Below are 12,888 nucleotides of genomic sequence, written 5' to 3'. Positions count from 1 at the left end.
CTCGTCGGTGCGCCTCCAACACGCATGCGCGCCGGCGTGCACGAGCGCTGCGGTAGCTGCTGCACACACATATGTGCGAGTGTGATGTTGTCCAGCTCATGAATATGAGTTGGATGTTATGAATAAAACAATAAATATTAATAAACACTTTTTTTTAAAATCCCAAACAAGATTCACGATAATTCTGTGATGTCGAGGAAACAAAGTTTGACTGCGAACAACATTCGGATGAAAACCATCAAAGGCGTTTAATTAAATAAATACTTATATTTATATATTTCAACTTTTTTTATTTTGACTTCGCTCATTTTTTTGTAATAACGGTTTGGTGCAGAGGAGCGGGCACGTCAAAACGCAGTGACGTCACGTTGTCTGGGAAACAGGAAAGCGTCGCCGGCGATTTCCTGTTTTCGCTTCACTGTTAATTATCTATCTTTGTGGTCGAACCGAGCCACGTGAGCCCTCGAGTGGACTTCGTTAAAATAATCCGAGGCTTTCCCTCCAAATAAGGGTGAGCTAAATGGTCTCTTTCCGAGCGTGAATACTTACACATGATACTGTTGTCACTAGTGCTAATGATGCTAACAGCGATCAATGCTAGTGATGATATCATCGGTGATTATTACTACCATAGCAGACATGCTTGTTAATGTGCTGAGTTCTTTTTATATGATCTATAGTCCTTAAAGGATCGGCAATAACTGTCTGTTGTATACATCTGTATCTGCCTCAGTAACACGTGAACAACGTACACCAGAGCATATTTATACAAAAAAGTTACAAACAACACCAACTCAAACTCTGATAAACAATCAATGACATCCTGACTGTTGGCAAAGTACGAGTTTGGTGGGTTTTTATTACAACAAAACAACATATAAATAAAACTGCCAGTACAGTTTTTATAAATACATTTTTTGTTAATTTATTAAGAAAGTGCATGTCGTGTTCAAAGCTAGTAAAAGAAAGTGAAAACGCATCAGACCACAAACTGATTTTAACTCTGGCTCTCAGATGGAGGATGACACTACGCTGTTAGAGGTTCACAAGCTACGACAAATGCTGGAGCAACCGGGTCTGTGTGTGGAGGAGAAACTGAACCTGCTCATCGACCGTCTTCAAAGTGAGAATATCTGCAGACATACAGGGACGTTATATAACCTGTTCAGTGTCTCACTCTTGTGAATCTCTTGCCAGAATTTACTGATCGTGGAGAAGTGAACTCAAGATTGGTGTCGAACCTCTACCGATGTGGCGTTTTATCCAATTGTGTCACGCTCCTGTCCTCGAGTCCGAGGCACTTGCAGGAACATCGCAGCATCTCCGCCACACTTGCCCTGCTCATCAGGTGAAGTTGTTGAGGATAACAAGTCAACAGTTGGTTAACATGACTCTGTCTGTCTTTGCCAGTCGCTGTTGTTGCTGTCAGGGAGACATGTCTGAATCGTTTCATGGCCTTTTCCTGCCGTCACTGGTCGACTGTCTTCTCTCACTGGCTTGTCAGCTCATGTTGCAGGCAGAGGTAACCAGTCTTATGTCAATTCTTGATCTATAGAAGGTCTAATCTTTGTGCCAGTCCAACTACAGGAAGTTGTTGGAATCACTCAGCCTGCTGCTGAGACATCACACACTTCTCACAGCACAGGGTACGAAACATACTTTTTTCTCTTTTGAAAACTAGCACCAAGATGTGAACGTGTGTGTGTGTGTGTGTGTTCAGTCCTCAGCTCCATTCACTATGAGCGCATCCAGATGTGCGACGATGCCACAGTCTCTCTGCTCTGCATCCAGATGTGGACTCACATCTGTGAGACCTCCAGGTCGTTCTACACAACCACCAGCAGGAGTCTTGAAGCGCCACCTAACTATACTGTGTGTTCATCAACAGGGATTTCCTGTCCGCGCTGAGCGAGGACTCCATCCTTCTCCTGCTAAATGACGTGGTGGGCCAGTTAGCGGTCAGCAGTGATGCTGATGTGGGCGGAGCCTGCATCAGACTCATCTTACTAATGTCCAATCAGGTTGATCTCAAGCCTCTCCTGCTGGGATTTAAAGGTCAGTGATTAAAACTATATTGCGATAGTGTAGGAACAAGTATGCAATACTGTTGAATATTTATATGGTATTGTGAAAAAACAACCAAGAAGTTTAAGTCAAAATGTGCTCTTTGTAGGATTTGAAAACCTATTGGACAAAGACTGGCGAGGCCGGGGCTTTGACGCTGACATAGACAAGTTAGTAGGTCAACTTAAACCCCACGATGAATCAGTGGGTCAGCACCAGGTATGTTGGCCCAAGACTGTGTGAGCATATGTTTAGGCGGTCTTTATATCTTAGACTCTTGCAGATGTCTGCTGAGTGTATGAGGGCAGCTTGTGTAATCCAGGCTGCATGGAGGTCGTACCTGGCCAGACGCAGAGTCAAGACTTTGAGTGGAGCTGTAACAACTCTGCAGAGGAGATTCAGGTACAAATGTTTGTGTAACCTTATGCAATCACACAATTCAAATTGTGTAAATGATCATATATTATTGCGTATGACAGGAAATGCACTTAAACACACGAGAAACTGCAAAAAATATGCAGTTAGAAAAAGAAGAATGGCTGACTAGTGTCACTTTTCTTTACTCTGCACTGAAGTTTGTATGATTTATTATTGACTCATAAATATTAATGTTTACATCACACTTTTAGCACGTTTTTACAGTAGTTTTTAGTGTTGTAGTTATGTTTGTTAAGTAATTAGAGTAAATAATAAACCTTCTCCCTTTATTTTAACATATGCTTAATTTGCCTTTATCATAACAAAATTATTTAGTAACTTTATCTTGAGAATCAAAGAGGAATACATTTTAATATTAATAATATAATAATTGATAATATATTGTATTAGATTTAAAAAAAAATCGAGATAAGTAGAGGACTTTTACTGTTAATGTGTTTTCAGTCTGTATTATTGTGTATAGATCATTACCGTGAAGTTAATAAAGTTTGTGTGTTTCTGTCAGAGCGCGTAAAAGACAGCAGGAACAGCAGAAGATGGCTAAACAGCTTGAGGAAGAGCTGAAGTACCAGGTGAGAGGAGACAAAGAGAGGGATCATGTCAAGTGTCAAATTCAATCCTGTCTGATAACCTGATACCTAACTGTCTAATTAATATGTTATTTTGACTGTGGGAGGCTCAATATATCTTAAGTATCTCATCTCCGCTATCAAACACTCACCAAGTTAATTCCTTTCCTGTCATTTGTGAACAACGATAACGTCTGTACCATATCATATTTTAAACACAAACTCAAACATTTTTATCCATCCACATGAGCATGTATCTACTTCAAACCATCCGACGGGCCAGATAAAATAAGATGGTGGGCTGTATTTGGCCATTAGTGATGGGCTGATGAAGCTGTGAACATGTCATGTTGTTTAGAGGTCAGTAGGTGGCGCCATCAGTTTAAAAATGAGGTGACGTTTCATAAGAAGAGTTGTTCAAAACAAAGGTAAATGGTGTAGAGACCGCCATCTAGTGGACTCTAAAAATAATGTCACTGCTTCATGCAGCTTCATCAGACCATCACTACACAGCAAACCTAAGAACAGTGGCTGTTGTGAGAGGCAGTAAGTAATAGAAGTAAGCTTAGTATGCTTTAATTTTTGTATTAAATTTAAAAAAATGTAATTATCACATAAAAGCATTTTTTATGTTCACTTAACCCATGTTTTATCTCAGGGTCAATGTGACTCAAAGATCTGAAAACGAATATGTTTGAGCTATCCCTTGTGTTGTCTTGTGTGTGGTCTTTGGGTCACTTTGACTCTGAGAAAAGGCAAGGGTTAAATCCTTCTGAGGGGCAAAAATAATCAAAAGAAGAGAGCCCTGAAACAAAAACCCTTTAATCATAGTTGGATACTAATCCAGGAATAAATCAAAAATAAAATGGTTAGTTTCCACATGATTTCTGACAACCTCATGAGGGCCACATAGATACAGTCTTAGCCCAGGTCCGCTTAAGTGTTTGTATTTGTATTGCAGATGTGCGTCAGGCGTCAGCAGGCGCGCAGACGTTTTCACCAAAAGCAAAGAGAGCTGCTGCAGAAGCTGCCTGCAGGTACTAACACAGCACAAGCGTCGCACAGACACACACATGAACCCGTGTGTGTGTTCAGATCAAGTGCAGTGGTTCCTGCTGAACTGTGAGCAGAGAGCTGCCACCATCATCCAGAGAGTGTGGAGGGGGTTCAGAGTGCGTCGGCAATACAGAAGAACACTGGGAGGCACAAGGGAACGGCAACAGGCGGCCCGGACACTTCAGAGAGCGGTACACACCAAGTCTGGTCCAAGCTGGAACCACACAGTTGTAATCGTTGTCCCGCCTTATCCCTCTCAGGTGCGTCGCTTTCTTAAGAAAAGACGCACGGCAAGAGCCCAGCTTTCAACCGTGATTGGTCAGAATGGTTTGACGGACAGACGTCGGGCCGAACTCCAGCAACAAGTCAACGAATACATCAGGAATCATCCTGTACGATGTTCAGAATAGACTGATTTGATTGACGTGTATATTTACGTCTATTTATCTAAATAGTCTCCAGGTGTGAGCTTACAGGACTGTCAGCGTCTCCATGACGATGTGCAGAGGCGGCTGCAGCAGCTGCAGGTGTCAGACGATCAGAAAAGAGTGGAACTTCTGCTGATTCAAGCGAACAACTACCTGGATCGACTTCAAGGTATCCTCTGGTGAACGTATTCATCCAATCAGACGTCGTTTTGAAAAGCTGTCCCAATCTTCCACTGCAGATACCCCTGCACTCGCAGACCTTGCAGCCACAGACGTCGCTTCCTTTCTGAGCCCCTCAGGATTCATCGCAGCTCGTGCACGCCATGCTCACAACGCACGCATGCAGCAGGACAGCCTGCCCTGGTGGAGGACTCTGGGAGAATGTTGATGTTTCTGAGGGAGGGAAAGCTGGAGATGAAGATTGAAGAATATGTGATGGGCATCTGATTTTTTTAATAAACAAAGTAAAATGCAATCAACATTCTTAGTTGTAACAGTTAGAGCTCCACAAAGATCTATTAGAGAATTTATATTTGTGTTCATGTGTCAAAGTAATGACTAACTTGGGTGTTGGTTGGATTGGTCTGTGTCTGCTGTTAATAATATATAAGGTTATCTTCTTTCACTCTTCTTTCTCTATTCTTTCTCTTCGGGCTTGGGACCTGCTTAAAAAGATACTGGCTAGTGACTTCTTAAGGCTGCATTGTAATCTCTAAAGACTGCATTTTAATTGACTAACATTTCTTTAATTGCAGTTTGATTAAGACTATATTGTAGAAAAGAAAAACTGATCCCAGCAACTCAACAATGACAGTGTGGCAGTGGTGAGGAAAAACCTCCTTTAGAAGGCAGAACCTTGGAACAGAACCTGACTCAGTGTTGACAACCTCCTGCTGAAGCCGGCTGGAGGGGTAGACAGATGGATGGGAAAAAGAGTGAGGGAGGATACAGTGAAAGAAAAGAGTATAGAGTAGGGCAGCAAAGTCCATGGAGTGTGCTGGAGAGAACTCTGGATCCGTTGACATGGTGGAGATCCTGGATCTATCAGCTCTGGAGGTGGAGCCCTGGAAGAGACGAAAGGAGTGGGTTTAAACTGCACAGGTGATAAATATAATGTAAAAAGAAGAGAAAGCTTGTTGTCTAAAACTCCAACAATGTAAGCTTATAGCAGCTAATAAGAAACCAAAAGGGCTGGTTAAGAGCCTGAGTCAGTCCTAACTATAGGCTTTATCAAAAAGTAAAGTTTTCAGATGACTCTCAAACATAGAGAGGGTGTCTGCTCTCCCGACTGAAGCCAGTAGTTGGTTCCACAGCGGAGGGGCTTGAAAACTGAAAGTCCTGGCTCAATATCTACATTTATAGATGTGTGGTATAACTAATAGATCTGAGTTTAAGGATCGTGACGTCCTAGGAGGTTGATAAGTTTGGACTAGATCTTTAATGTATGTTCCAAATTCTTCTGGAAGCAAACGTAAAGAGGACAGCACAGGAGAAATGTGATCACGCTTCTTAGTCTTAGAGTTCTTAATGAGCCGAAGAGTTCTGAGAGACTTCCTTGAACATCAGAAGGGAGTTACAGTGGTCCAGTCTGGAGGTAACTAAAGCATGGATGAGCTTCTTAGCAGCATCCAAAGGAAGGAAGTGCCTGATTTTTTAAATGTTACGAAGGTGAAAGTAGTCAGTCCGCAAGATTTGTTTTGTGTTCGAGTTAAATGACAAATCTAAGCAAACACCAACATTCTTTACAGTGTTGCTAGCAGCAAAGCTAAGAGAACAGTCACATGTATTATGTGGCCCCTGACAACAGTAACATGTATAAAGAAAGTAAGCCCGATGCCCTCTCTCATCTCCCTGATCATTCATCTCATTCATCAACACCCGCTCCGGAAACCATCCTCCCTAGGTCGTGCTTCATTGGTGCCGCCAGGTGGGATGTCGAGAAGGCTGTTATAGTGGCCCAGGAAGAAGTCGCCAAACCATGTCCCATTCCTGAAGGCTGCCTGTTCATCCCTGAACATCTAAGGTCACAAGTTCTTCAGTGGGGACATATGTCTAAGGTGGCCTTCCACCCTGGGTGGCTCGCACTTTGGTGCTCCTAACACAGCATTTTTTCTGGCCAAATACCACGTACCTCGCCACAGTTTTCCGCCGCTTCATCCTGCTTGCCGCTCTCATGGTCGGAGCGCTTCTCTGGGGAGTTTGGGGATGTCAAGCCCTTCCTGACCCAGTACGAACTCCACTTTGAGCTTCAACCTTCTTCCTCCCCCACTGACCGATCCAAGGTAGCTTACGCGATCTTCCACCTCACGGGCGCACTAAGTCATGAGTTGGAGTACAGCTAAGTGGAGTCGTCGCTCGCCAATCTGCTCCTCCCTTGCTTGCTTCACTCGGGCATTTGAGAACATTTTCCAGCACACCACGCCAGGCAGAGAAGCTGTCCGATCACTGCTCAAGTTAAGATAACAGACTCAGACTGAAAATAGTTGCTCTTCAACAACCCATTGAGGTAAGAGCTGTGGACGGCAGCCCTCTGGGGAAAATAATTAATTGCACTCATCCAGTAACTCTGGTCTTTCTTTACTCCCACACTGAGCAATTAAGTTTTCATGTATTTGACTCCACCATTTATCCATTAATCTTAGGAAACCCCTGGTTAGTGATGCATAGTCCTAATATTGACTGGGATAAAAGGGGGAAATCACCTGTGGGGACCTAGTTGTGTTGTTGATCCAGGTCTTGCTAAATTCCAAGCTGTTGCCATGATATGGCGGAGGTTTTCGGTAAGTCTAAGGCCACCTCTTTACCCCCTCACAGGCAATATGATTGTACCACAGACTTGTTGCCAGGAAGTCCCCCCCCAGGGGTAAGTTGTATTCTCTGTCTTGAAAGCAAAGCCATGGACACCTACATCAAGGAATCTCTGGCCTGCCGGAATTATCCGTCCTTCCTCTTCTCCAGCTGGTGCTGGGTTTTTCTTCATTGAGAAGAGTCCGTAGCTCAGTTCAATCACAAGCTTTCGGTGCACAAACAAGTCCATATCTCAGATCTATCCCAATGTCTATGAAGTCCAGCAACAGTCCGAGCAACAGAAAAAAGACAGTTCAGGGTGGTGTGGCTGCAAGCTGCGAGATCCACTGGGGAAGAGGAGAACAGAAATTAAAAGGCAACTTACCAGAGAAGAACAAAAAATGCTGACGCTAAATGCAGTCAGGAAAACAATCGAAGGTGTAAGGTTCACCCAAATGACCCCTGTAGTGACGTTCAATCACAAATGAAGACAGCGGAATCTATCCGTGTAGGAGCTTTATTAGTCACATTAGTCATATGTCTTAGATGTAACTTTGACTACAGACATCATCTGAATCACTTTAATTGTCCGTGTATTTGCAGAGAAAACTGTTGCTTAACAACAATCTCCATTCCATTGAGTCTGTTAACACCAGTGTTATCAAATAGCATTGTTTCTAAAAATTTATAAACTTGGGTGTAAACAATAGCTTCAATATTTATCTCAACATTTTCAATATCAAAGATATCACCCCTTTAACATTCAACTATGTTTTACCAAACACTTTTATTCACACATATTCTTTATATCTCTCCGGAGCTTTTATTTCTCTTCCACTCCTCAATACTTAAGGACTCTTTGGAGAAGTAGAACCTTCTACTTTTTCAGTCCTTTGATCGGGTGGGTTGTATTCTTAGTTTACCTTTGTCAGTCTGGACTATATACGGCCTTGGTGTGTCAAATTGTTAAACAACAGTTGTAATCCAACCCTTTTCATGATCTAACTTCATGGCGACTGAAGTTCCTGGCTGCAGCTTTGGTAAAGGTTTAGTGCTGTACCTTGAATTAACGTTTTGACTATACCTCGTGCATCTTTTTGTTTTTCTTGCATAAGGTATCCAGCTCTGCAATAGCCAGGAGATGGCGCCCATGCTCCAGTGGGTAAACGAGTGACACACCTGTGCAGCTCAGTATCACTGCTGGCTGTGCAGAGAAACATTGTGTCGTCCTCATTTACTCCACAGGTAAACCTATAAAAACAATATATTAGCACTCCTGATACAACCGAACTGTAGAAGTTACTGTTGGTGAGTGATTGTGTGTGTTTTGAAACGGTTTCAGTAAAAGTTTAGAATTTAGTTAGTTAGCTTAGCTTAGCTATATTGCGTTACTCAATGAGAGTATGTGAAGTGAATATAAAAGTTTATTACACAGAAAATGATTTTTTATATGTTCAAGAGTGTGTAGATAAGTGTAAATTGGATTTAAGTTTAAGTTTTTATTATGTTTAATTGTGAGAATTCAATGTAATTCATATTTTTGTTCACTATAATGTTTAAGTGCAACTTTTGTTGTGTTTATGCTGCTACGTTGTGCTGCTGTAATTTTATTCTATATTTGAAATGTTCAATCCTATTTGATTTTTGTAAACGAAACAGTAAATCGCTGCTGGCTGTGCAGAGTGGAAGAACTCTGATCTGAAAATCTCCTTTTCTCTTTTTAGTTCTCCGCATTCATTTGATCCAAGGAAGTGTGACATTTAGAACAAAAGAGTGAATTTATTGAGGGTAAAAATTATTATAAAAAATAGGTCATGCAAGTACAATTACAAAAATCAAGATACAAAGTAAAAAAAAAAAGCAGATTATTCAGAAATACCGGAAGTTCGAGCGCACGGTCCAGTCTCCGTCAAATCCTGGTGCATCCACCAGATTCTGTCAGAGAATGGTTTCGAACCTTCGATTTCGTCTTCCTTACATACGCTTCAAGAGCCCCCTCCTTCAGGCGATTTATGACCATAATGCTACAGCTGGGAAGGAGAGGGTTGAGACGACTTGGTAGCGGTGTGCAGATGAGAGGGTCTTTCCTATGAGAAGGCTTCATCTCCTGACATTCTCTACACAGAGTCACTAGGTCCTGAATGTTCTTACTCAGACCTATCCACCAAACACTACATTTGGCTCTTTCACAACACTTCACAATACCTGTAGTATTTCTGACCTCATGTTCTGTGGAATGACTATTCTGTCATCATAAAGTAGTAAACCTTGTGACAGTCAGGTGATCTGGATGTGATACATGTAACAGTACATCAGCATTATACCTCAGCTGTTTGATCAACTCCAGCATTGCAGGTGAAACGGGTCAGCTTCCTTGAACTGCATCTTCCTGCTCAAAAAGGCTATTTCAAATGTGTGCAGACCAAAGAAATTGAGACCTGCATTGTTGTAATGATAATAATAAGGATACAATTGTTATGATGTTTATTAATGTATGTGCAACCCTACAGAGTCAAATAGTGCTTTACATAAGAAAGGAGAAAAACAAATTCTGCTCAATCAACAAACTGTAATAAATATACAGTACAAAACATTGTTATGGTTATTATCTATGCTTAAAGGAATAGTTCACCCAATATTCAAATTTCACATATTTTCTACTCACCCTTATGTCGACCAAGGGTTGGGATTGTTTTCAGAGTAATCTATTCCTCTTTAGAGTTATGGAGGAAAAATGTTGTTCATTGTAATTTAGCGACTGGAAATCCTCTTCGTCTTCATCTTTGCCCAAAAAGACGAACTTTAAAACATCCATATACCTCCATACTACTCGTCTGCAACAACCATTTTGTATTGAAGCCTCATCATGAGAGATGGCAGCACAGCACAGACTTATTTAGGTTTTTTGGGAACACTTCATCATATTTGAGTGTTTTTAAGTGGGCAGATACAAAAACATCTAAGCTCCAGTCGCGACATTAAAATGAACAAACATTTTTATCTATAACTCTATAAAGAACAGATTACTCTGAAAATAATCCAACATAAATCACCATGAGAGAGTAGAAAATGAGTAAAGTTAGAATTTTGGGTGAATAAACTAACTAACGTTTTATTTATAGTTTGTTATATATAGTGTGAAGGCAGACATAGAAAGTGAACATGAAGACATAAGCCCTATTTGCATTCGTATAAGTATTACCTGGGGACCTGTGTTTTGTAAATGACTCCCTCCTCTGTGTTATTTTAAGTGCATTCACACGGGATAAGCGACGTCTGTAAATTATTCATTTTTACTGACATTACCTAGAGATAAAGATGTAAAAAGGAGCACAATTACTGAAAGAGAAAGTTAGTGTAACCAAGTGTCATTCTTTTAGAGAAGATAAGTGGACAACCGTTTACTTTCTTTCGTTTCTCAACTTGTGCAGACGCTCAACAGCGAGCGCGCTGCCCTGCACATAAATTTGCCCCAACATTATTCTTACAGAAGAGACACAGTCTGTACACCGAGTGTATTCGTGTGGGAAACAACGAGGCTGGAACTAAGTTTGTATATGTCTTTTTAACTTTCGTCATGGGGAACACACCCCCCAACAACAATGAACTCCATCTACTTCCTTTTCAACTCCTTAAAAAAAACAGCAGAAGTAAATATTAGTACAATGGCAAGTGCCTAGAAGTCCGTTACAGTGGCTTATATGCGGCATTCACAATTTGGTTCATGTTTGGTGAATTACAGTAGGTAATTCGCAACGAAATTATTACATTATAAATCACAGACATGGTGCATTCGCACGGGATTAAAACCGTGCGAATTAAAAGACATTCTCCGTAATTATTAGAAATTACCAGAGGTCCCCAGCTAATGCTTATCCCGTACGAATAGGGCTTTAATCTGCCTGGGTGGCTCAGTCAGTAGAGTTCAGTGCTTAGCACTAAAAAAAAAAGACGGTTCGATCCCAGACTCGCCCTTGACATTTTTATCTGGGATCTCATGTACCAAGAGTGTGTGGATTTGCTACTAAAACGATCGTCACCTAAACGTTTTTAAACGAAACTGAACTCTTTTTTGAATGATGATCACCATGAAGTGATGTTCACTCACAAATGAAGACAACCGCTACATAGTGTCATAGTGTGACACATCTGCTCAGAGTTTCCGCTGACCTGCCCTGGAACTGCACCAGGTAGGGTAAGGTTTACCCACATAACCAACAACGTGCTACTTGCATCCTCGAGATTAACACGGGTTTATTATGACAGGAAAGAAGTGTTAATGATTATTTTACATGTGCAAAATTTGCATGTTTCATGGATGTATCAATTAATGGACAGGAGCAGCACAAGTATACTGTTAAAATCATAAAATATTGTTACAAGTGTATTGCTGCAAATTATTTAATTTCCACTATAATCCAGGTTTTGAGATTTCGCTGCATTGTGTACAAACGACACTGGTGACCTCCATCTGAGAAAGGCACTGCTTCCACAATCAAAGCCAACTGCCATGCAGAAACAAATTCACGTTTCCACCACCTTTATTAAGTTTGCATAACAACCCCCGGCACACCCTGCCCTGTTTGTGGCTCCTCATTTCCCGGCAGCATCTGCTGATCTCTTAGGAACAATTATCTCTACTTTCATGGTTGATTCGGCAGCGCAGTCATTGCACACTCCCACCGTCCTGCTTCACCCTGACCTTCTTATCAGAAGGGGTGGGTGCTCTGGCAAGGATGATGGACCAATTCTTCCATAGCTGGATATTTTCAATTCAATTTTATTTAAAGTGTCTTACTCTTAAAAACTTATCTCAAGACACTTTACAGTTTAAGTAAGACTCTTCCTCTTTTCTTTTTGGCTGCTCTATTCAGGGGTCGCCACAGCGAATCAACCTCCTCCATCTAAGACTACTCTGTATCCCCCTCTCTCACACCAACCAACTTCATGTCCTCTTTCACTACATCCATAAACCTTCTCTTTGGTCTTCCTCTAGACCTCCTGCCTGGCAGTTCCAATCCCAGCATCCTTCTACCAATATACTCAGTATCCCTCCTCTGTACATGACCAAACCACCTCTCACTTTAAAACATCTAACATGTGTTGATCCTCTGATTGACTCATTCCTGATCCTATAAATCTTTGTCACTCCCAAAGAGAACATCTTCATCTCTGCTACCTCCAGCTCTTCTTCCTGCCTTTTCCTCAATGCTACTGTTTCTAGACCATACATCATCTCGGGTCTCACCACTGTCTTTCATTCTGGCTGATACTCTTTTATCACACATTACCACTGACACTTTTCTCCACCCATTCTCCACCTCTCAAGATTTTCCTCCACCTGGTCTCTGCTCTCACCACAGATCACAATGTCATCTGCAAACATCATAGTCCATGGAGATTCCTGTCGAACCGTCTGTCAGTCTGTCCATCACCAGCGCAAACTAGAAGAGACTCAGAGCTGAACCCTGATGTAGTTCTACCTCCACCTTGAACTTCTCTGTCATACGGAAGCACACCTCACCGCTGTCTCACAGTTGGCATAT

At 41.7% G+C, this 12,888-nt stretch overlaps 1 protein-coding gene across 1 annotated transcript; it reads left to right on the top strand.

Moving 5' to 3' along the window:
• The first annotated feature begins 429 nt into the window (after positions 1–429).
• iqcb1 (IQ motif containing B1) lies at positions 430–5,144 on the top strand. The gene is made up of 15 exons (XM_087792631.1): positions 430–511; positions 1,015–1,123; positions 1,198–1,348; positions 1,411–1,522; positions 1,577–1,646; positions 1,721–1,820; positions 1,889–2,055; positions 2,174–2,283; positions 2,348–2,466; positions 3,008–3,074; positions 4,033–4,108; positions 4,167–4,318; positions 4,388–4,519; positions 4,583–4,724; positions 4,795–5,144. The coding sequence occupies exons 2-15, from the start codon at positions 1,015–1,017 to the stop codon at positions 4,941–4,943; spliced, it is 1,656 nt and encodes a 551-aa protein (XP_087648757.1). The 5' UTR covers positions 430–511; the 3' UTR covers positions 4,944–5,144.
• Positions 5,145–12,888: the final 7,744 nt, after the last annotated feature.

Source organism: Callionymus lyra, chromosome 5 (genome assembly GCF_982586985.1).
Source record: "Callionymus lyra chromosome 5, fCalLyr1.hap1.1, whole genome shotgun sequence".
Classification (NCBI taxonomy): Eukaryota; Metazoa; Chordata; class Actinopteri; order Syngnathiformes; family Callionymidae; genus Callionymus; species Callionymus lyra.
Note: the sequence above shows the minus strand (reverse complement) of the source record. Positions and strands in the feature narration are given on the sequence as shown.

Bases quoted from the DNA above. Each gene is read 5' to 3' on its own strand.
- iqcb1 (XM_087792631.1), top strand. From the start codon at position 1,015: ATGGAGGATGACACTACGCTGTTAGAGGTTCACAAGCTACGACAAATG. The intron at 3,075-4,032 runs GTGAGAGGAGAC...TTTGTATTGCAG, and splicing joins AGGAAGAGCTGAAGTACCAG to ATGTGCGTCAGGCGTCAGCA. The intron at 4,109-4,166 runs GTACTAACACAG...GTGTGTGTTCAG, and splicing joins GCTGCAGAAGCTGCCTGCAG to ATCAAGTGCAGTGGTTCCTG.